Genomic DNA, 24,261 nt, shown 5'->3' with positions numbered 1-24,261 from the left:
TCAATGAAAGCACCAGAAAATGTAAAAAGGGAAATAATTTTTATTTAAAGTACAAACCGTAACGGGTACAAATCGACCTTCAAAGAGCCCCACACGAAAGGTCTCCCCAATATGGGGTGAGAAAATTCACAACAAATCATTTGAACTAAAAAAAAAAAAACACTCTCCTTGCCATAAATATGTACATCTTTTAGAAAGTCCCGGAGAGAGAAAAAATGGGCTAAACCATGTAAAAAACGAAAAAGAAAAAAATGAAAAAAAACAGTGCCTTCTCCTGATGTCACCGCGGAGGAAGAAGTAAAATGATCCCCTGTCATCATAAATAATGGGCTTACATCTTCAGCGAAGAATCTTCATATAGACAGTGTGTTAAAGGATTTAAGTCAAATTACCAAATGGGGATTTTTGTGGACCATGTGACAAACCGTAAATCACTATTCAATAAGAGGGGGATGTATGACATGAATGTAATGAGGCAAACAAATGTATTACATATGGGTAGTATAATGGTGGTGGTGTTTGGACACGTGCAACAGCAGAGCACATAAATTAGCAAACTATGTCAACATATCCAAGTTCAACTCAGATATGCTCTGGTGGTTGTGTTTCTGTGCCATAAAAAAAAACGGAGTACGATCAGGAAGGTATTCCAGCAGTGAAGTGATGAGTACATCTGAAGTGGGATAAAGAAAGTTTCACACTTGAAGTATGCTCAGTGAGAAAAGACATGAAAAAGCTAGAAACCCACAAAGGATTTAGTCTCCACACTTTGACACACAAAGTTCTGGTTTATCACAAGTCAAACATAAAACAAAAGAAAGCACTGTAATATATATTTTTTTAAAAAGAGTGAATATAAATATTGCACTTCCAAACAACAGTTAGTTCCCAGTGCCTAGTTGTTATCCCTTTGTTAGAGGTATTTATGCTATCATGTTCAATACTCCACCTCAGTTATCTCAAGCTACATGTGTGATAGGCATAAACAGGACTAGGCAATGGGAAAAGGTAATAACCATAACACAAAACAAATACTCATAAATATACCATTCACACTAATGCATGTGTGTGTGTGAAGTCACACACATGCACATGCACACAACTTCTAACTCTACCCAACAGACATGAAGTATTTACATTTTAAGGCACATAAAACTTATGCACAAGACAAGAAGAAACCAACACAAAGCATTGTAATGTTCAGTCCCTGTAGCCTTTTGGTTGTGGGATGACTTCAAAAATATCTCAGTAAAACACACTGTAAGCCTACAACACTGCTGATTGTCACGCCTTCAATACGCCATGGCTGTTAACTCTTTGGTTTCCCCCTAAGCATTATTTTGTTCATACATGGTCTCCACTCTGGATGAGCCCGAACAGTAAAAACAATCCTCGAGGAGAACACCACTTTTTATCCGATGAGGTTTCACAGGTCTGCGGTGGTTCCAGTCCCATCCCAGTCGACTACGCCAGCATTGGTAACTCCGAACACAAAACATACGTACAGGATTCAAACAAAGTGATCAGTAGGAGTCAAATTCAGAACTCAAAGGAAGTTTCAGTCAGTCTTTTGGTGTCTTCGGAGTAAAATATCAGTAGATTTCCTTTGAGTGCAAAAAAAAAAAAAAAAAAAAAAAAAAAAACTTAACCCAGCACTGTCCACCAACCTGAGGCAGAGAGAGATCTGCTTTCATGAACAGTTGAGAAACATCCATCTATGCATTTTCTATACCCCCGTGTTTCCTGCTCAGGGTTTGCGGGGGGAGGGGTGGGGTCGAGAATATCCCAGAATGCACTGGTCTAGAATCAGGGAAACACCTCAGACAGGTCAGGGCTTAAATTATGGGGGGGAGGGGGATAAAATTTGCAATAAAACATTTGCTACTAAACAGATTTGTGTTGTCTTTGCATGTGATGTTGCCAGGTCAACGTTTTCTCCCGAAAACTGTTTATTACTCTCCTGACAATAAAACCACGTGTTGAGGAGAGATCAGAAGAATACTTTCAGGCCTGGGCAGGCAGCAAAATTCACAGCTCCTCGCTGCCACAAACAACATGTGGCCACATCCTGTCAGAGGCAGTGAATGCATCAGGTCGTTAGCACCACTATAAGGCAGTTGAAGAGGGTTTTACAGAACTCTCCATTCCACAATCCACAAAACCCGAGATGTAGCGCGCTGCAGTTGCAGGTCGACAGGAGCTGTGATTGCGGTCACTTTTTTTTTTTTTTTTTTGTACATTTTAACGTCAGCCTTCAGGCATTGAGAAAAGTTATTTTTGAAAACAATCTCAACCTGCCAACAAACAAGATATAAATTAAAAATGAAAAAAAAAAAAATTAAGAAAAAGAAACATTCATTTGGCTTGGAGCTCTTTGGATTTTTTTTTTTTTTTTGTCTTCTAGTGCAGCACAGTGGAGTTCCAGTAGTCTCTCTTTGGCGTAACTCTTCCAACTCCTTTCTGACCCGCTCTACGTGCTCCACCGTGTTTCTCCGTTGCAATCATATGGCCAGGTACTGTGGTTCTGGTAGCTCCGGAAGGTTTTTAGGCTTCCGAGGCAGCCTGTGGTTTGAGTTGTGCTTTCTCCATGGCGGTGCCGTAAGGTAGCGATCGCTTGAAGAAGCCGAACTGCAAGAAAAATTAAGAAATGAGCACAGATATAATCAGTTTAACTGCAATGTAATTAACCCTTCAGAATATAACCACAGTGTTGTTTTAAATCTGTTGTTTCAGAGCAGCACTGACCCTGTATAGGACGTAGATGAGAAGAGCCAGAAGCAGCAAACCAGCCAGAATAGCCAAGATGATGATCCACAGAGGAACCGAGTTCTCGATGTCTGGCTTGTTCCACACCACTGGAGTCACCACCTGAGGAGGACAGGACGGTTAATCTCAGTTTAACAACAAAAAAATAAACATAATTTCTCTGTATAAAATTGGAAAGAGTGAATGAATGGATGAGTAAAGATGTTAAATACCTTTTTGTGTCCACTGGGGAAGAGTTTGGGGGGGATTGCATAGGGCATCTTCTTCACACTGTATCTGGCCAGGCACTCCAGCACGTACTGTTTGTAAGATCTCTGAGGAGGGAAACATTATCGGTTACCTCATCAGATTCAAACTGCATATGATGGAATAACTGGAAGTGTCAGCAGAAATGGGAAAAATCTTGGGGGCCCTTCTTACAATATATGAGATCAAATTTAACTGCATTTGCATATATATCGTGAGTTTTTTGTTCTGCTTTGTTTTGCTTTTTCATTTTTTCTCCTGCAACTCCTGCTTTCAACGTGCTGCATCTATTAATTTTCATGTGGGGGATGTGTGCTATTTTGAGCTATAATGTCATGGACATGCCATTAGGATGAACTTCTGAGTTACTGGCATCCCTCCCTTGTGTGTGTATGTGTGTGTGTGTGTGTGTGTGTGTGTGTGTGTGTGTGTTTGTGTGTGTGTGTGTGTGTGTGTGTGTGTGTGTGTGTGTGTGTGTGTGTGTGTACAGGTTGGGTTTCCGGTGTAATTCAAGGTCATTTTTGTAAAGTATTTTTTGTCCTTTTCTTGTTGATATTCTATTAAAATACACCAAAGACAAACTATTAAAAAAAAAAAAAAAGATTCTCACTGCATGCAGTATACTAGTTGTACACTAGGTGGCATCACAGACCACGTGCAACTGTAAAAGAAAATCTGTTTCTGATCCTATGAGCAACTGTGACAACCAGATAATGAATTTTCAATAGATGACACATACTGTATGACTTGTGTTACATCATGCAGAAGGTGGTAAATAATCTGCGTGTAGCTCAAACACTGGCAGAGGCTGCAGTCTGTACACACAGTCTGCATTTTCGGAAAGCAACTGTTGTCCCATTTGTTGAGGCAAACATGTGAAACCGGGCAGAGTGGAAACAGACTCAGAGCTACTGCTGATGTCTCCTTAACACAAACAAATATGTGCGGGTGACGAATGCAGCTTTTTGCCTTTCCTAGCTGCACATTTGAGATGTTGACTCTCAGTGTTTTTGCTTTTTGATGCTTTAATGAAAAAAATTGTTCTTTTTTCCTGCCAAAGTCTGACAAAAATACAGTATTTAGAAAATACACAGGCACCAGTGGGAAGAGACTGATCTGTAGTGTGCAATTTTTTTCCTGTGCCCTGTCTTCTGTCATCTGCTGGGAGCACACATCAGGAACAGTCCGAGTTTCAGATGGCAAGGTTCATCTCCAACAAACCTCGACGAAGGTCTCGGCCCAGACGCGAGAACGCATTTTGAGGATGGCGGTGGTTCCCTTCTCCAGAAGACCCACGTTGCACTTGAGCGTCCAGCACTCCACATTAGAGCAGGACTGTGGAAGCAGAGAGAGATGATGATTAATAAATACACTCAAAGATTTTAAGTAATTTTTCTGCAGGTACATTATATAAAAAACATTTTACTTCCATAAAAATTTAACAACATCACAGGACCATGATTCTGGTTAAAGTCATGAAGGCAAAACTGTTCCGACAGATATGAGGAGGACAAATAACCGCCATGTTAATGCTGCAGGTCAAATAAATATAACAAAGAGCCCAATGTTATGATCCCTATTCCACGCCTGCTTCGAATTAGATTGAAGGAATGTCATGAGACTGTAAAAATGCAGCATGCACCACTCGCCACATTATTGCCCAACCACTAAAAACCGGCCCATTTTTCTCAAGGCTGTCGAATACACAGTCTTAATTAGATCCCCATAATGCAGCTTGGTACGTTTAATATTTTAAAACATGCACACACTGTTTTAGAGCTGGTACTGCAGCCAGACCACCCCCAGACTGAGAGGTTTCGGCGGGTTTCCTGCGGGAACGCATTCGTTTACTTATTACACCGAGGAGGGCAAACACAGGAGAAGAACAGAGCGGCCGCCTCGATCCCCCAGGCTCAGTCTTAAGACAGACTTAATGAGTGTTCAGACAGACAGGGAGCGTATCAGTCCACTTCCTCCTGGTAGACTCTGTATGATGCCCTCAGGGCGGCGGGGGCCACAAAGGTTTGTGAAAATGACATGAAGACGGTGTAGTGCCAAAGATGCCTCAGACCCAAGTCCCACATATCCTCCCTAGTGGGATTATGTGGTCAAGATCTGGATCACGGGGGCATGGAGGCAGTTCCCACAACTTCATAAAACAACAGTCTGGCTGGACTACACAGCTGCTGTATGCAAGGGGCCTGTAGAGGTTTACACTTTGTAAAAACAACCTGAAACAATTGGCTGGTTCATCAAGTTGTTGTTGGAAAACATCTCAAAATTGTTGTGCAAAGCAAAACGCAGACGTTTCGCCGAGTAAATGTTATACCTTTGAGTTAAAAAATGCTGATCAGACAAAATGACAGTTTGTTAAAGCCTCATTTCAAACTATATTATGAGAACATGTATGGCACGCACTGCTTTTGCAATGTAAAATATAGCAATGATAAAAAAAAATATAAGATACCCCTCTTTGATATGACACCTTTTGTGATGAGCATTTAAGCAGTTTAAGTTGCAGCTGGTTTTAATAATCTTTATTAATCAAGTTGAAAATCTTTTGTATTGGTTAATAATGCCATTATTCATCATTAATAAAGCCATTTACAACCTACAAACCTTAGAAAATGATACCAAATGTATCACATCTGCTAGCACAGCAAGAGCTAATACTATCCTACTGCAATGTTTTTAAACGAATCAAAGTCATTTTGAAATGCTTTTTGAATTTTAGTGCAAGTATAGACAGTCCTTTGTTCTCTATGCTTAGCTCAGCTCTTCAAAGACTGAGCAGGTCATTTAAAATTCTCACTATGACCTTTGCTGACAACTTTATCCGACCATTGCTAAACACTAACACACTTTGATCAAGAATCACTTAGAGATGTCTGTCCTCTCGGGCATAAAAAAAACAAAAGTGCAGACACAAGGGAAATGAGAGAATGGGGTCCTTCATGCTAATGTGTCGCTGGACATGCCTGAAAAATGAACACGGTCAGTAGAGACAGACGCACGGACAAAGACCTCTTTAGTGGGTGCAGGTATCCACAAATGGCAGATAGAGCGACTACCTGCAGCTGGGTGGATCAATGGGACCTCTGTGTGTGTGTGTGTGTGTGTGTGTGTGTGTGTGTGTGTGTGTGTGTGTGTGTGTGTGTGTGTGTGTGTGTGTGTGTCTGTGTCTGTGTGTCTGTGTGTCTGTGTGTCTGTGTCTGTGTGTCTGTGTGTCTGTGTGTCTGTGTGTGTGGAGGCTCAGGGGCTCGTAGCACCCAGAGCTAAAAATTACAGAGCAGTCTGTGAAATGAGCAGTGCATCATAGGCCTCCCATGTCTCATGTCTTCTCAGCCTCTCCACCACTACTAAAGGCTCTTTAATGTTAATCACCACAACGGGACAAGCCTGTGCCCTCTGACCCCTCCCTTTTAACGACATCATAACCTAATTACCAGCTCCCAGGAGTCTCATGTAAGAACAGGCCCAGTGTCACCAAAACAGGTTCAGATTTACACACTTAAAGTAATGCAAAAAATATACATATCGTTTAAAACGCCATGTTTTTGGATTCAATGCAGAGTCACGACTCGTAGGTGAGTGACACAAAAATGCTTGTAAGTGCAAAACCACATTTAGCCTCCCAACAGTCTGGCAACTCGGCTCGTATTAGCGTTTGAACAGCCAGTCTGAAGGGCGGACCAATCAGTGATCAGTGTCGGTGATTAACTGCGTTTGTCCCGCTTCTCCTTCACTGTTATTGGACGGCTGCTGACAGTGACGAGCGCACAATCAATATTTTTTTTAACTCTCGCTGACCGGAAATAATCGCCGAAACTTCAGTGTTAGGCGCAGAATAAACACCCACCACCTCGTCACACTACTGCCGCTCATTAAAACAATTTTCTTTTAAATTTGCTGTACTCTAGAAAAATCACTTTGGTGGACACGGTAGGTAGTTAGAGCAGTGGCAGCGTGTCGACCGGTTTCGGCGCATGCTGATTTGTTAAAATTTACCATTGACTGTATATAAAAGAGGACATAGCTTCCAGCTCTGAAAACCAAGGCGGATTTGTAAGTGTCTTAAACTGCAATATCACCGAGTGCCACTAGAGGTTGGCTCCAAAAAGCCTCCGGCGCCATAGACTCCCATTCAACTAGTCTCATAAAATTCTCAGTCATTAAAATTTCTCCATGAGTAATTTCAATTTTGCGAGCTGAAGTTTCTCCTTCTTATTAGTTTTCTGGCGGTCCATCTGAAAATAATCCAAACCGCTCTGGACTAGCAAAATGGCGCCGGACAAAATACGAACTTGAGGCTTTACAACAGCCGTTCACAAACCAATAGGTGATGTCACTGTTGGCTACCGCTTTCAATGACCATGAGGTCTACGTAGGACGGAACGACTGCAAACGGTTCCCTATGGAGGGTGATCAACCAGGCACCTAATACATTAGACTTCAAGTTTTGGCCTGACGGTGTTCATTCATGCATACGACATGTTGTATTTACAGATAGTGACAGTTCCCCTCTACCTATCTTACCAGGTTAGTCAAGTGAGCGAGTTGATTCTTGTGGACGTCCCTCCTCTCGACATGGTGCTCGTGGGCCTTCAGAGCCAGAATAGGTGACTCTGTGGACGTGCGCTGGAGCTAAAGAAGGACAGAAACACACACACACACACACACACACCCATTAGAACAACACAGACACTGATCTCAGCAGGCAGAAGAGCACACCACCCATTCTGTCAATAGAAGACCTAATGTTAGCACGACCCGAAGGCTGGTTGTCATTAATCAGAAGCATGTGAGCGCTCCTCCTCATGGATTCCCATGTAAATACACCATACTTAGCAATTCACCAGGGAAAAAGAAAAACATTAGATCACAGCTTAGACTGATGACCACTCACAGCCCTGCTCGACATCTGTCAGGCTTCGAATGTAAACACAAACAAATGTTTCGCCCTCGAAATCCTAAAACTACATCTTGGCATAAGAGGGAGGTGTCGCTGGATGTTGAAGATGAGTGAGTGTATCGCTGGGTGAGGTGGTTCGTCAAGCTGTGCCAAGCATAGGGAAGAGCAGCAGCTTCAAAGCAGTGGTGGGGTTAAGTGTCCTGGGTGGGGCTGAGAAACTGGGAGAGGGAGGTGGGTGTGGGCCAACCATCGGGAACCCGACTGGGAAAGGATGGGAGATGTTCGCTGTCTAAATAAAAGGTGCGCGACTGCATGTGGGTCACTCACTCTGAGGTTTCGGTGGTTCATGTTTTTGTCGGAGGTGCAGTTGATGGGGCCCTCCGTGGAGAACTCCAGAGGGTAGAGGAGATTGTGACCCTGCAGATTGAGAGGGCAGCGCAGCTCCAGTAAGGTGTGGCTGATCCGACTGGGACCGTTGTTCACGAGCTGGAAGAGAGAATGAAAACCTTTGAACTCAGGCTACTTCCAGGGTAATTTCACTACCATCACTTATTAGCTCATATATCGGTCATTGTCCGGGGCTAACTATTCGTGCTTCATCTTGGGTTTTTTTCAGGACAGTCTAGGCTATCCAAGTCTGGTGCCTGATGGAAAATAAATGTCATGAATGACACCGAGTGGCCAGGGGGGCCAAACCAGGGACTCGCATTCAGGGCAACACCCCTGTGATATGTGCTAATAACTCAGCTGTAGTTTCGGCAACACAAATGCGTTGTTTAGGTTGTTTGTTTTTTTTTTATTCAAAGTGAGATTTAATATCAGTCCAATGTGGGAAACAGTAGTGGTCGGCTGTGATTTCAAAACTGGACTTGCTGAAAACGCTTTGTCGTACAGAGAAACGACAGGTATCATCAGAAAGGTTGAGTTCTGCTGTTCATTTTGATATACAGTGTGTTGTACATTGAGATTTATTCAATTAAGAGTAGCGAGTGTGGAGATGGACGCATCTAAACAACACTTGACAAAGCGCAAACATTTTTGGAAAACTCAAATCGTGCAGTTTTACAGGATATGCGTTCTATTTCTCTGTGATGAATACTCGCTGCACTATTCGTTCAAGGGTTAATATGTTAAAGTATTAGGAAAACCTCAAGAGCAGCCATCGTGGTTTCATATTTTTGTTAAAGCAGCAGTGCAAGGTTGAAACTGTTCTTTCCCATGTTGAAACATTCAAATCTGACATATTTCTTTAACCTACAAATTGGTACATCTGCACAACCTAAATCACACCGTGTGATCTGGAGTACATTTCCTTTGGTTTTTCCTTCTTTGCTGCTCTGGGAACTTTCTTTATGAACAGTAGGATCTGCTTTCCAGTCCAATCTGCTCAGCCCAATGAGTCTGCACAGCCAGGAGCACGACTGATTACCTCATAAATGTGTTCCACTGCGGGCCCGACGTCCTGCTCCACCCCATAGTTTTTGGTCAGCTTCCAGTTGGCCGGTGGAAAGAAGACCTTATCTGGTCGGGACACACTGTAAAAAGAAATAAGGAAAAGACATGTGAGAACATGTGTCGGGAGAGGCCGGAGACTTAATGAAGGGAATCCTAACACTCAACTCACCCCTGTAGAATGACATCAGCCTGGACAACCACCTCCAGCTTGTAGGGCACAAACTCACTGTGGGAATTATTCTCATTTTTACTGTGGAAACAATGAAGAGAAGAAACAGATTGTGATTAGCTGATGTCATTTAGAGCTGCAGAGATTGATACAGCTGAATCACAAGAAGCACGTAGACTTTAACCCTTGTGTTGTCCTTGGGTCAAAATGACCCGCAGCTGTGTTCAACCAAGTTCTATTTTATTTTCATATTTTTTGGGATCATTGGTAACAAGGAGGCTGTGAGGGTTTCTTTAAAGAATGATGACCAATGATCCCAAAAAAATATAAAAAAAATATAGAAATAAAATAGAACTTGGTTGAACACAGCTACGGGTCATTTTGACCCAAGGACAACACGAGGGTTAAACTGTTAGTGTCTCTGTTGTACGTTCACGTCATGCGGTACCTGCGAATCTGCAGCTCAAACTGAACAGTTTTGTGCGTGTCCTTCAGGCGAGGAACTGTGAAGCGCAGACCGGCCCAAAGCTGGAAAGAGAAAGATCAAACATATTAACATCATCAGGACTATTTTGTGTGGTGTTCAGGAACAGCTGCAGCTTCTTCAGACGCCTTAAGTTGAAAATCCTTCACGTCAGTGGTCCCACCCCTTCCGTCAAGATGGCGACCGTTTAGGGTGGAAAGTGTCCAGAGTTTCCTTCTTCTTTTTTGGACCGTTTTGAGTGCATCATCCTGGTATTTGTAGTTCACTGCATGTTTCTAACATTACGTTACTTAACAGTGTGAACACATTTATGCACTCAAAATAGTAAGTGTTAGTACACAAGTACGCCATCTGGAACACAGGAATGGTCTTGACTAAAACTACTAAACGTATTCTTGTGGTTTCATACTCTATTGTCAGTGCTATAAAACACTCTTTAAAACTGCTCACTCTTCACTACTCATATATATATGTATAAAATATAATTTTATTCTAAAAAAGTGAGAAAAGTGAATGTCCAGCAGGCAGATATGACTCAAAAGTTATTGTTTTGCACCATATTCATCTATATTTTCAGATCCGTTTACTTTCCACACAGTGAAACATTACATCCTAGCTGCATCTACATTTCTACGAGATGCGCATCTTTCACGAGATCAATAATCCTGCAATCCTAAGAGCTTTCAGGGAACAAATGAGCAGATTCTTTAACAGCCTGACAGCCTGTTTTTAAAAAGGAATAAGTCTCTCTGTCACTCAGTTAACGTGTAGTTGACAGTTTTCCTCTGCAGACCTATTAAAAACATGCCAGCTTGTGACTCCATCATTAAAAAGGGGAACTCCTCCTAGCAGGGAGCTGAGGGCACAGATGGAGTCTGTACTTCCTGTCACAACATTTCCGAACACACGCTGACTTTTCCTGTGCTGTTTACACCCAACCTGGGGATGACATACAACCGTTTCCAACAAACAACAGGAATCCATGACTTGATGTTGACTGATAACTGGAATGAAATACACTTCAGATAAATTGTTTCATCCTACAACTCTGAAACTCATTAGGCTTTGAGCTGAAAGGGGAAAAAAAGACAGCCAGTAGTGTTCTTACGTTGGTGCCAGACTTCATCGGGTTTCCCAAATCGCAGCTGAGGTATCGGGTCTGGTTCTCTGCCTCATAGATGCAGGTCAGCTGAGTCAGGCTCTAAGAAACAAAAGGACAAGCTCGTCAAACCACAGTGAAGGACAATGAATAGGAAAAAGACTAAAGTCCCAAGAGACTTTTAGTCCCTGAAAGTTGCAGAATACCGGAACTCATTGCAACATTTTATTGTGGGCAAAAACAGCCATAAGCCATCATCAGTGCTGACAATACATGTCAATGTTACTATATAGAGATAAAAGGGGACGAAGTGTCCAATCAGCAACGAGGACGCGTGGCAAGTCCACCCGAGAAGGACTAAAGGAGGCTTATAAAATCTCATAACATCATATTTATCAACAACCCAAACCTAGACACACGTTAAGAGCTATAGTCAAGGTCGATGAAGTGTAAAAGTGCCAGTAAGTGGAATACAAATACATATTTAAAAATAAAATGCTGCATATTGCGTCCTGTTTCCTGATTTGTAAGTTGAACTTCCCATTTCTCTACATACTTTTTCCACCGAGATGTTTCCACTCACTTCGTTATTGCGGGCGATCCCGCTGTAGTCGGCTTCAGGCGGCAGAACCACGTACAGTTCGGCCTCGTACGCCCCTCCCTCACCCTCGTTCCTGGCGTTGAAAGTCAAGGTCAGCGAGTTGTCATCACCTAAGTAGACTTCCTTCTTATCGCTGAAGACCAAAGGAAAGAAAAAGAAAACCGATTAATCAATGGTTAAAATACAGACACAAATAAACACATAGATTAGTTTAAGGGTGTTATCCATAAACAGTAAATGTTGGCAGGTAGTAAAATGGGCAACAAATTGCTTTAATGAAACTAATTAATTTGCAGACTTTGTGCAAATGAATTTAGAGTCTGGTTATCAAAAAAAAACCCAAAACAATTAGATCGATGTCATAAAGCCCCCCCCCCCCCCCCCCCCCCCCAATAAACGAACATTTTTCCAAAGTGGTAATAAAGTCATGCATGCTGAAATACAGAGCGCAAGACTGTAAAACACCTCCCCCTTCCTTTGCTTTCTCTCACTCCTTCCACCTTTTTCCTCCACAGCTAACAACAATGAGAAACTCCATATGGAGGGCCACACAGACGCTTTTAATTACAGCCCGTTCTCAAGAAGGCAGGAGAGCAAAAGAGGGAGAAGATTTCTGGAGCTTAATCCTCGGCTGGCCTACAACTCAACCGAAGTCTGACTCTCACTGGCAATGCACTTTTTAAACCAAACAAAGGCTCAAAATTAGAAAACACCACAAAAACCTTAAAACTTCCCAGAGGAACCCTTTGGTCTAACAGGTTATGTGATTTTGGCAGTGGAAGGGCAGAAACAACACTGTAGGAACGGTGGACACTTTTTTTTTTTTTAACTGAAATTCTTCTAAATCACGGCCATCCCATCAACCCCTCCAACTACTATTGGGCTTCCATAATTTACGACAGAGCAGACAAAAACTACAAGCTATTATTTTAATTGCGCTAATCACACTTTCTATGTCTCATTTTCTGTTTGGATTGAGCTCAGCCCCTAACACTTGCTCACAGCAGGTTATTCTATGTGATGGATCAGCCATACATGGGTGGGGGGGAGGAAAAGGAGGCAGATGGTAGATAAATATAGGAATGTGAAATCAAAATGACAGAGCGGACAAGGGAGTATCGGGGAGGCTGTTATTTTTGTGAAAAATGCTAACAGATTTCTCGAATCAAAGTGTGGCGGGCAGGGCGCTCCTGACGGCTCCAGAGGCAGACGAGGTTGGGATCGGGGCGAACGGCCCTCCAAACAAATCCCCTTTCATCTTTTCTGTCTTTTCCTCTTTGAAATGTTTGTCACCGTACCTGTAAAGGTGCTTCCTGTTTTTAGAGAACTAGTGCAGAGTCCGTTCAAAGTTGCCGGTTTCCTGCACAGTGAGTAATTACTTGTCATACATTAAGCTGATAATACTTACATACTTGTATGTGTAAGCTTTCAAATGCAGAACTGTTATTTGTTGTGGAGTATTTTCAGTGTGGTGTTTCCTATTTTTTTACATCAGTATCTGAATACTTACTGAAAATACTCCTAATATTACGAAAATTGATATGGTTTTACAAACAAAGACTGACTAGATAAATGGGCTTGAAGCCTTATCTAAGTTCTCCATATTAAATATCTGTTTAACAGTTTTTCTTCTTCTGTCCCTAAACCAGTTCAGACCGCTGCAGTGATTTAATTTTAAAAAATAATTAAAAAAAACTCTGCATTTTCACTGATTTTTAGACTTCAGCAGGCAACTGTAGGGACGGCTATGATTACAAATTTTATTTTTATATCATCCACGGTTCAGGTAGGTGAAGAGATGCTTATGGTCACTGAAACTCTCTGTTCCCGGGGAGGCCTCACCTACTGCCTCAGGTTGCATTCAGAGGCTCCCATGTAATAATTTGCAACAATTGGATATTATTATTAATATCAAACGTGTCGCACGAAAGGCTCGGGTCCTCAGCAACACACCCAGTGACTTTGAAGCAGGTGGGACGAACAGTTGTCGAGATATGTCAAGGACAAAGAGACAGACAGAGATTTCTGAAATTATATAGAGATTGTGTGCCCCTTACTGAACTGCAACATTATGGCTTTTAACACTAATCTTCTGGTATGCTAAACTAAACAAAGCAACAAAAACAGCTGTAAATATGCTTTAGCACTCAAATCCAAGGTCCCTTTTGCACAGAGGAGGTGAAGAGTTCAGTCTGTGATCCTGTTCAGAGTTTTTTGCGTATTATCCATTGAATTCTAATGTATTTCCTGAAATCCATATGCTCTTCGACTTTTAGAAACGTGTAAGGAAATGAACAGACTCACCCATGGACGGCTAGCTTCAGGTCAGGAACGCAGATGTTGTCCTCGCCGCAGTCCAACAGAATCTGAGCCTGAAAGATGAACATTGGGGGGCGATAAAACTGTTATTACGAAGCTGCTGCAGGCCTTCATAATCACACAGTAGGTTCAGACTAAAAACACTTCTGACTAAAGTCACATTCATTTCACATGTGAGGAGAATTAGGAACACGACATAAATCAGATATCTGTTAGGGAGACAACAGGATGAGTGCAGCAAGATGCAACATGTGGTATGACTAATAAATTCCACCCCCGACCACCACACAACACACACACACACACACACACACACACACACACACACCTGGATTGCAGTCACCTTAATTTACAAGGCATCATCACTGCACATCCGACAATTAAAAACAGTGTTTTTGCTCAGAGGTACAATAGCCGACTCGGTGAGGTCATAACAGGCACAGACACACTTCCATGAACCAGCTGTCCTGGCGCACACATGCTTTCTGTTTGCAATGTAAATAAAAATTTAAAAAATTTAAAAAAAGGGAACTGAGTGACGGGGTGCAGCTCATAGCTCATGCCGGAAGAGATAGTCCTGTGGCGCTGGGCACAAAGCTGCCCGCTCCCAGCTCTCACCAGCGTCCCACATCACAGCGCCCTGTGGCACACCGCGCTCTCACCACATACTACACCACCCAGCGGTATTTGATCATATGGAGAGGGAGGAACCTACATCCCCACTGAAACACAGGATATGCGTGTTGACCTGAAAGAAGAAACGAGGGCTCGGAGATTACAGTCGAGGGAAGAAGACGAAAGGAGCAGAAACACTGCTGGATGAGTGGCTGGCCGCAGAACGTGTGGCAGAGCCGCGGCAGGGAAAGCCCTGCGGGTCGCTAAATTGCATCCCGCTGCCACTGCGACAGTGTGATGATGCTCATGACGATGAGGAAAATAAATAGAAATGGAGGAGGAGATTAGAGAGAGCAGAGCGCCCCCTCCTTCCCCCCCCCCCCACCCCCCCCCGCCTGTCATTACACCATCCAGGGGCTGTAATTATGGACACCATGGTAACCACCATGCTAACTTGGCCACATCTGCACCCTGCGTCTGTGTGTCTGTGCAGGGGAGGAAAACAACATTTGTAGTCCCATCGCTGCTTTTAAACAACATCAACACTGTCATCAGCGTGAGACATAATGAGGGCAAACAGCATGCAGGGAAATCAAAACTCTGGCAGTAAGAGTGAAGTCCATTAATCAAAGTCATTTGATATTATTTTAAGAACAATGAGGGCATTGATGCACAATTTCAGCCATTTTCAAGTTCTAAAAAAAGGTGGCCACGACTGTTTTTTGCACAAATGGATGCTTTTGAATAAGATCTGGGAGCGATAGCAATTAATAGATCCATCATAATGCCATAACTCTTCCTAGATACATGTGGAATATGTTAAGATGAGAGAGTGAGACTCAGCCATCTTTCATTTTCACTTCAGCTTAAAGAACTTGGCAGAGTGGATGAAATGTTACATCGCCTGCCACACATTCTCAGAGCATATGTGGAAATCAATAGGGCATCGTGTGTCTGATCGAGGCCAAAGCTGCGGTATCACAGTCACCCCTCACTGTTTACGCACTGTTACATTCACACAGTGTAAAACAGAATTAATGAAATATGTTGGCAGTCTGACACTCGCCTTTTACATACATATGCAGTATATACAGTCTTTGGCAAAAAAGAGGGCTTTTTTGCAGGTTTATGGTTGATATTTCAGCTAAAGCTCTTCTCAAGGCCTTAGTTCAGCAATCGACCACATCTGTTCCAGGCCAAACTGCTTTGATATCAAAGGAGGACATCGATGACAGGAAAAAGAGAGAAAACAAACCAGGAAAGAGAAAGAAGAGAGAGAGATCAAACTTTGCTGATTTGCCGTTTGCCAAATGCTCCAATCTGCTAGCTGTTGCTGAACCCACATATGGTGCCACAGCTGAAAAAGATGCCCGCGTGTGTTCAGACAGCTCTGCTTCACTGCCAGAAGGAAAAGTGGCAACATGCCGAGAGATTTCAACCAGATGGGCAAAAAGCCCATCTGAGCCCCTCCTTGAAATATATCGACCATCCTTCTGTGCCTGGAGCTCTGGAAAGGGTCACTTCTGTGCCGCTACGCAGCCAAGCAGGCCGAGAAGTGTTTTCTACTGGGACCGGGGGAACACGCCGCTGGACATATGTCTCACATTTCCTTTTTGAAAAACAGCTTTCCAGACACTCTGGAGCTCTTCCCAGCAGATGAGATGATAATTTACATTAAAAAGAACAGATTGAGTCTTTCATCGGGAGGAAGGGAAGTCAGAGAGTCGTTGATATGATGAATGATTACACGGTGCGCAGATACTCTTATCATCAACTGAGAGAGAGTCCAAGCAGCCTCAGAAACCACATGCACATTATTAGTGAACACTTCTCGATCACATTTTGATTTAAGCGGCCTCATAGATCACTGCAGGGTTGGTGAAGTGTACTGATTTGGCAAAGTTTAATGGATGTTAAAGTACCTTCTGCAGGATTACGTTGGTGGTCTGATAGTTGAGGATGGGCCGCAGGCCGTGCGAGTCAGCTGCAGCTTTTGGATCCAAGCTGAAGTTCAAGGCCACAAAAATGGAGGAGAGTTTATCCCTGAAGTCCTTCTCGTCCTGCAGTTAAAGAAACATAGCAGGAGGTATGTAAAACATAATTTGTACAAATCTGTTGTTCAACAATAAGCCACAACTTAAGTTAACATCATAGTAAAATAACAACAGCTGCTGTTTAATATTACAGAAGGCCTGTTTTTATTGTTTTTATTAGTGAAAGAGAAGGCGTACTCTTAAGTAGATCTTTGTGTGGTTGCACACGCGCTCGCCGTGGCGCACTCTCACACTCCTCTGGAACAAAGGCTGCTGGGAATCCAAGAACAGAGCCCTCTTCACGGCACCTTTCTGCTTGTGCTTATGACTATCGAGCTGCACCTCCACCTGGAAGTCTGGAACACATAACACACACAAATGAGCATTCATGGTGTGATGAATGCTCTCGAGTCACATAATGACAGGTTTGAAAAAGACCCCCATAAATACTCTGAAGCACACACAATGTAGTCAATGTAAACATAATGGCAGAGAGAGGACTTGTATATAGAGGAAAGAGCGATTAGAGGAATAAGTGAGGGTTGATAGGGGAAAAGGATTGAACACAGAAAAGGGCTGATCATTAAAGGAGGTATTTGACGTGCTGCGCTCCCTTTTGTGTCATAACAAAGTCCCAAAAATCTGCATCACCTGCCAAAATACTTTAACCTACCAACTGTTATGGATTCAAAACATCACCACTGGTGGCTCTTTGACAGTTTCCGTACTTGTAATAAAGTGCAGATGTGGAAAATTGGCTCACCTAGGCTGCCTGGTAGGTGCTTCCCATCAGCAGATATGCAGAAACTCAGGTTGACGCTGTTTAGGACACAAAAAAAAAGGACGAGGACATGATGAGAGAAGCATATTCGTTTATGGCGGAGGTTCAGCGTAAATACGCTGCGAGCACAAGACACCTCACTTGCCCTCACTTGTTCTCTCACTTTTTCTGGTGTCAGCTCCTTTACAGGGTTCACGTTAGAAGGCATGGAGCATTATGGGGGATACAACGATACGAAAAAAATGTTTTTAAATGTTTGGAGACAGGAGGGCATTTGATCACTTTCACCAGCCAAGCTTATAAATCAGTGTGTGTGTGTCTGTTTTCCACCCACAGCCCCCCACCCCCCTTATATACACACACACACACACACACACACACACACACACACACACACACACAACGGAATAGCAGACTTAAGAAGGGTGAAATTGAGCAACGACTCATATTTCAGCGCTGACCAGTCGATGGCGGTCTCTATAAGCCTGTAGCTCTCTCCCATGACATCAGCCACACAACATGCTGCTGCTGTCCAAGTCTGCAACTCCAAAACCCCTCGATCCTTTTACTAGAAACCCCACACAAGAGAAAAACGCAGAGAAAAACTTGGAAGAAGTAAGAAATGAGGAAAAAAAAAAAAACACACAGGAAGTGGAAGAGAGGTGAAAAATGAGGGAGAAAGACACAGAGAGTGCAAAAGGCTTCTTTGGAGGAGTAGTAATAACTTTGAGTATACGCTCCTGTGTCTGCCTGTTTCTGTGTGCGCGCACGCTCACGGGAGTCGACGTGTCCTGATGTTTCCCAGCTGTGTTCCACCAACCAAACAATATCTCATTCAAAGCAACTGCAAAAAAAAAAAAAAAACTTCCAGCCCCTCCCCACCCGACCTCCCTCCCATTATCCCCCTCCGCTCTGCTTTCACCCCCACTGAAAAACTCCTCATCGCCAGGCAACGTAGCACAATCAAGACACATGTGTATACAAGAGTTTCCTTTATGGATCAGGATGTGGAGAAAAAGGAGGGGAGAAGCAGACACACGAGTGCAGTGTCCACCGTGTCGAGCGGCGAGCGGCCGTCGTCTGTTTCCTCTCCCCTGTTTCTGGAACACTGTGCTAACAATGCTGCTATTCAGCGCGTTATTTCTCTGCTCCTCAACGGAGCGAGTGCGATATGAAGAAATTTGGAAAATAGCTCAGAAAAGAGCACCGCTGGGTAGAAATAACTAGCATGACTGCTGATGGAAAGGATTTTCTCATATCAGAACTACCTGCTTCCGGGGGGGGGGGGAATACCAACAAGCGCTGAAGCACGAGTTACAGGAAAGCAGAGAGGTTTGGGTTCTGGACAATCTGGACACTCACCAGGAAACAGGGATGCTGGAGTTTCCACTGGTCACCATGCAGTTCTTTTCCTCAGGGTTGATCATCGTGGGGTAAACTGTCAGAGAGGCGCTGGTGTTGACGATTGGGCGAGATCTGCGGGGAAAAAGAAAGTTGAACAAAGTCGCAATCATCAAGTGTCAAATTTTACCTGTATATATGTTTATTTATGTCTGTTTCTATGTTTGTACATTGAGAGAACAAGTTACAACCAGAGTCAATTTCCTTGTATGTGTGAACATACATGGTCAATAAAGCTGTTTCTGATTCTGAACAAACATATTTCCTAAAATGTGAATCTATGCTAATGAACAGAAAACTACATAATTGGACACAGAATATGATTCAAAAGAACATACCTATAGAGAACTGCCTTATTCACTCCAAAGGCTCCAACAATGAGGTCTGAGGAAATAATAGAACAAAAATTGAAAAACATACTAAAAATAAAAAGCCAATGATGATGGCTGATGATTGCTTATTTCGCTCTCCATTACCTGGGTATCCGTTCATGTCCAGGTCCTTCGCACCTCGGAGGGAAAATCCAAAGCTGGCAGGAATAGTCCCAGCAGCCCACTGGCCCGCTATCACCTGAGAAGGCTTTTCCCTGAGTCCATCTGAGTAGCCGTTGAAAATGTAGACCAGTCCCTGCCGGTCCTCCCCTCCGAACGGACAGCTGATAGCCACGTCTTCAGAGGAGCGAAAAGGTCAGAAAAAAATATTAGCTTGTGAAAAAGACATACGCTCAATAAAAAAAAGATCTTTATGAGGTAAAAAACCAGGTCAGACTGTGGCCACAGTGTCTCAGTGAAAAATGCAGAACTCAAAAAAAAGTAGCTGATTTCAAACAGTCATTTTAGTAATAAGCATCCACATCGAGCAGCTCTGTTTTTGTCTTTTCAACTACAAACTAACTTCTGTTTAGTAGAGATGAACATGAAGTACAACTGAAGCTGGTATTTAGTCGTAAAACAAAGTTTATGCCTAAATTCCAGCGAATTAATAATGGCCTACTTAAAAATCATTAATGTTAATAGGCTTCATTCTTTAGGAACCATAAGTGGTTAAACCAAGCAACATCCCCATCCGTAGAGCGACATACTGTGGATAAAAAAAAAAAAAATCTTGCCAAACTTCCATTGGGGAAATTAATCACAGTTAAGCTAATATTGCAGCTTTTTAATAAAATGCAATCGGAAAAAACATATTTATGACAGATTTTTACCAGATTTCTTTCTTTCCTTTGTTTTGCTTTGTTAATCAATTTGCACGCAGCACTGTAAACCATTTAAAAAGGAAGTAGAAACGAAAAAGAATCATGATGCTGACTAATTTTATTTTATATCTTTTTTTATATTCTTATATTGATACATTTGTATTTACATATTAATTTTTTTTATCAAAACATCCATCTGTCACCCTTCTACAATTCCCACTTCTTACCATTGAAACCATCCTGGTTCAGATCTCCCAACGGTGCGATGGTGCTGCCGAACCTCCCGAACACCTCGGTGCCTGTCAGGTGAGGCAGGCGGCGCTCCAGGTTCAGGGGCCCACGCTGCAGGTAGACATAGACCCGGCCCATCTCCTCCAGACGACCGTCGGAGCCTCGGACCATGAGCATGGGCGCTCCCACCAGCAGGTCGACCATCCTGCAGACGAGAAAGGAAAAATCACAGGAACTCATTTAAACTCAGACACGTCGACACCTCAGGGAACAGCTGTAATGTGTTGTTGATGGCATCCAATCTAGACTCCGAGAGAAAAACCGAGAGGGACGAGGCACCGACTCACCCGTCGCCGTTGATGTCAGTTGTCGCCACTGCGTAGCCGAAATACGACCCCATCTGTGAACAAAAGCGTTTCCACGACTTTAGCCAGTGAAAATATCATCGACAATCGTCATCATCAAGATTTGGTTTGTTCTCAGACAATCCAAAACGGTCACTGTAATCGTCATTCTTGCTTTCTCCATTACAGAATAAAAGGAAGGCCTAAAGGAAACACAAAGGCCTGATGGGTTTTACAGGTTAGATTTCAGTTCAGGGCTGTCTGTTCCACTTCTGTTTCATTTTTGGATTTGTCTGTCTGCATAGCCGGAGAATGTATGCAAATTCACTTGTGATTTTATTTATTCAGCTGAGGCAATCATGGCTGTCTAAACGAGCATACTACTTTTCTATTCCCAGAACCATTCGAACAAATTGCCACTGCACTTTCCCTCTTCTGTAATTAAGCTTTACAGCAAAACCACGAAAGAGACCGGCATCAAGTAAAGAGGACATTGTAAAGGATATTATTCTTTTTTATTATACTGACTCTACAAATTAGGAGCTCTCACGAGGAATGAAAACAGGGAGGAGGTAGAGTGTGAAGGAGCTTTCTGTGAAGGGCGGAGTTTTCAAACTCACCTGCTCGCCGGTGTAATTAATCATCGTCGTCAGATCCGTGCCGTTCAGAATGGACACCTGCAACACAGCGAGCACATATGGCGAACATCTTTTTATAGGGTCTAATATAAGCACGGTCTCCGGTAAGGAATTCGCTGCAAAAATAATTCCCACTGTGACAATATCGCCGAGGTTCTTTTCTTTGTTTTACTTTCCTGAATCAGTCCCAAGTCTTAAAGCCCCGGGCCTCCCGTTCTAAAAGCACTCAAACGAAAGCCCAAAGTGAGAGTGATGATGAAGCTCTCTTACCGAACCGTAAAGCATGAGTCCTTTTGGAACGCCGGCCACGAAATCTGAGATGAAGCAAAGATTTAGAAAATATCCAGGTCAAACCCCCGCAGGAGACCAGAAATCCAGCATTGACGACATTTCCAGCTCAATAATCGTCTAAATTATTGTAGCTGATTTCAGTTTATGCTATTTTAGCATCGCTATGTTAATTTCTTTGTGTTTCACTCACTAGTCTGTTTTATTGACTTACCTTCGACCTGATCACCACTGAATTCCCCGACAGCGACAGAGTAGCCTGCAGAAAAGAATAGAGGACAGACTTCAGCTTTCATGCCAGACAAATAGAGATGCTGTGCTAAAGTACAGCGTTTTAGTCAGCCTCTCTATACCTTGGTAGCTGTCATCGTGCTCAGATTTGACCTGTTTGGTCTTGATCTGGCCATTCACCGCCTGCATGAAATATCCTGGATAGTACGCTTGGATTATGTCTTCCTTAGCTGCAGAGATCACCTGACCTGAAGTAGGACCAGAGGGAAAACCGGTAAGCAAAACAACAATATTTTGAGGTTTGGTTTGGTTGATTTTTTTTTTTTTTTTTATGTCTTAAATACCTTGCCAGAAGTAGCTGCCTGGCCCTCCCAATACCACTTTGCCGTCCTGAAAGATAACACTTGTGAGTTACTGAAATGGAAAAAGAAAAGATTGTCCCAGAAAAACCTCTGCTGGGTCACTAGCAGGGACCGAGTTATTACCTTTGTGAAGTCAGCGCTGAATCCTCCCTGACAGTAGCCTTGCCCCACCGGATCACTGATTTCTGAAACACAAAAGGAGTAGAGTGGACCATACTTGATGACTTCATATTTCAAATCCTCTGGTTTCAAGGCATCAACAGGTAATACTTTCCCACAGACAGCTGCCACATCAAGGTAGAGGCAGGAAACAAATCAGTCTAATGACAGGTTTGAGGAGAGGTGACAGTTACCTGAACGACAGGGAGCATACTCCACAAATTTGGTGAAATTATGGACTGAGAGGTAGCAGGTTCCTGTGGCATCAGAGCGGGGGATGTCCTTTTCAGTCCGCCAGGAGTAAAGAGGGGCACAAGCCTGGAACGCACAGAGGAGGTGGAGGGAGAGATGGGGAAGAAGACGGGAGGGAGGAGATGTGATGATGAACGGGGTGAGCTTCTTGGTAGGTTTATGTTTTTCCAGTTGCAACAGCACCCCGGTGAACTCGGGAGGAGTCCCGGGCTGAGGTCAGTGTTACATCTGGAGCAGGGTAACCATGTAACTCAACCCAGGTCACAACCCGAGCAATCAGACCAAACAACAGGCGGCGGAACTTTGATGTCACATTGGGGGCACAAAACGTTTCTTTACGGTGGGCTGAGACTGGAGGTGAAAATTGGACATGAATGAAAACAACTTAGTGGACAGCAATGTGGGAGACAAATTTCTAACAGAGAACACACACACACACTCCCACTGACATCGGGGTGAGACGTTGTTTTCTTACAGCCATTTGGCCCGATCAGCCAAATCTTAAGTCAAGTCCATTTTATTTATGTGGCGCCAAATCACAACACGGGTTGTTTCATGGCATTTAACACATGAACATGATACAGAAGAACCCAACAATTCAACAATTCCCACGTAAGCAAGGAGGGAAAAACTCTTTTTTAAGGGAGGAAAACCTCCAGCGGAGGGAAGGAAAAACTCCCCTTTAAGAGGAAGAAACCTCTGACAGAACCAGGCTCAGAGGGAGGCGGCCATCTGCCTCGACAAACTAATAACTAACAAATAAACCAAAGCTAAAACTCTGGTCCCTCTTTGTCCAACCATTAAATGAATCTCCGAGAGGGTCAACTTACCAGAATTGTGTCACCGTGAGAACGCACAGTGGCGCCGAACCATTGGTGCGACTTGAAATCGACCTGGTGTTTAGTGTCATTGAGCAAGACGACGCGATCCCCTGGGAAAAATACAACAAAAAAAATAAAGACAGTGAGTTATAGCAGTACGATAAAACATGCATTCCTACAGCTGGACCTCAAGTATCCTAATTCTGCTTCACCCTCCCTCCCAGACTCTTGGAAACATCTCTACAATTTACAGACAGCCGGCTTTAAGACTCCAGTTACGCTATTTTTCACTGTTCAGGAGATAGTTCGTTGTCTCAGCTCAACCCGGTTTGGACCGGACTGGCCTAGTTTAACCCCGCTGACCCCCTTCGCTCTGTTTGACCACCTGGCCAGTAAAGCTGATCTCCCCACTTGAAGTACTTTGACAGCAGCAGGTGACATGACAGATGGTCTGAGGAGTCAGGTTTAAAAACAGCTTCATTGGAAGGCAGATGTTACATCTGTGCAGCAATAAAGAATGAAATGCAAACAAATTGATTAGGCAGGGAAGTCACATCGCTGCTACGCAGTGCAGCTCACACCAGATGACATCTGTAAGGGAAGTCCAAATGTGAGATCGAGATTAATTTCCCATGCAGACTTCATCAATCCACAAATAGGGGCAGAGGACTGACAGATGCCGCAAGAGATGGAGATCTATGTAGATGTGAAGAAAGAAGGCTGTGCATCAGGCCTCTCTGTTCATTGCCTGTCTGCCTCTGCTCTTTTCTTTCCAGCCAACTCGGCAGCCCGGAGCTGAGAGTGAAGGCCTGCTCCGTGTCTTTTTGGAAACAGTGAAGGGGGGCTGGGGTCCAAGGAA

General features: G+C 43.4%; 1 protein-coding gene across 1 annotated transcript in view; it reads right to left on the bottom strand.

Moving 5' to 3' along the window:
- Window positions 1–22: 22 nt before the first annotated feature.
- itga5 (integrin, alpha 5 (fibronectin receptor, alpha polypeptide)) overlaps window positions 23–24,261 on the bottom strand; it is a 37,646-nt gene continuing 13,407 nt past the window's right edge. Inside the window, exons 3-30 of the mRNA XM_069140632.1 lie at window positions 23,412–23,512; window positions 22,524–22,647; window positions 22,294–22,355; window positions 22,153–22,198; window positions 21,931–22,056; window positions 21,792–21,836; window positions 21,560–21,603; window positions 21,272–21,328; window positions 20,655–20,707; window positions 20,304–20,512; window positions 19,358–19,549; window positions 19,220–19,265; window positions 18,843–18,956; window positions 17,463–17,518; window positions 16,898–17,055; window positions 16,589–16,726; window positions 14,037–14,104; window positions 11,715–11,865; window positions 11,141–11,233; window positions 9,997–10,076; window positions 9,549–9,629; window positions 9,354–9,459; window positions 8,252–8,410; window positions 7,549–7,656; window positions 4,234–4,347; window positions 2,979–3,080; window positions 2,746–2,868; window positions 23–2,628 (exon numbers count right to left, since the gene is read on the bottom strand). Coding sequence (XP_068996733.1) covers window positions 2,545–2,628; window positions 2,746–2,868; window positions 2,979–3,080; window positions 4,234–4,347; window positions 7,549–7,656; window positions 8,252–8,410; window positions 9,354–9,459; window positions 9,549–9,629; window positions 9,997–10,076; window positions 11,141–11,233; window positions 11,715–11,865; window positions 14,037–14,104; window positions 16,589–16,726; window positions 16,898–17,055; window positions 17,463–17,518; window positions 18,843–18,956; window positions 19,220–19,265; window positions 19,358–19,549; window positions 20,304–20,512; window positions 20,655–20,707; window positions 21,272–21,328; window positions 21,560–21,603; window positions 21,792–21,836; window positions 21,931–22,056; window positions 22,153–22,198; window positions 22,294–22,355; window positions 22,524–22,647; window positions 23,412–23,512 — 2,840 coding nt within the window. The 3' untranslated portion in view covers window positions 23–2,544. The remainder of the gene's footprint in view (window positions 2,629–2,745; window positions 2,869–2,978; window positions 3,081–4,233; window positions 4,348–7,548; window positions 7,657–8,251; window positions 8,411–9,353; window positions 9,460–9,548; window positions 9,630–9,996; window positions 10,077–11,140; window positions 11,234–11,714; window positions 11,866–14,036; window positions 14,105–16,588; window positions 16,727–16,897; window positions 17,056–17,462; window positions 17,519–18,842; window positions 18,957–19,219; window positions 19,266–19,357; window positions 19,550–20,303; window positions 20,513–20,654; window positions 20,708–21,271; window positions 21,329–21,559; window positions 21,604–21,791; window positions 21,837–21,930; window positions 22,057–22,152; window positions 22,199–22,293; window positions 22,356–22,523; window positions 22,648–23,411; window positions 23,513–24,261) is intronic.

This window comes from Embiotoca jacksoni, unplaced genomic scaffold (assembly GCF_022577435.1).
Source record: "Embiotoca jacksoni isolate LCO1_2020_lvr unplaced genomic scaffold, fEmbJac1.0.p SCAF_9, whole genome shotgun sequence".
In the NCBI taxonomy this organism is placed as follows: domain Eukaryota; kingdom Metazoa; phylum Chordata; class Actinopteri; family Embiotocidae; genus Embiotoca; species Embiotoca jacksoni.
The sequence above is the reverse complement of the archived record's forward strand: the minus strand, read 5'-3'. Positions and strand labels throughout refer to the sequence as shown.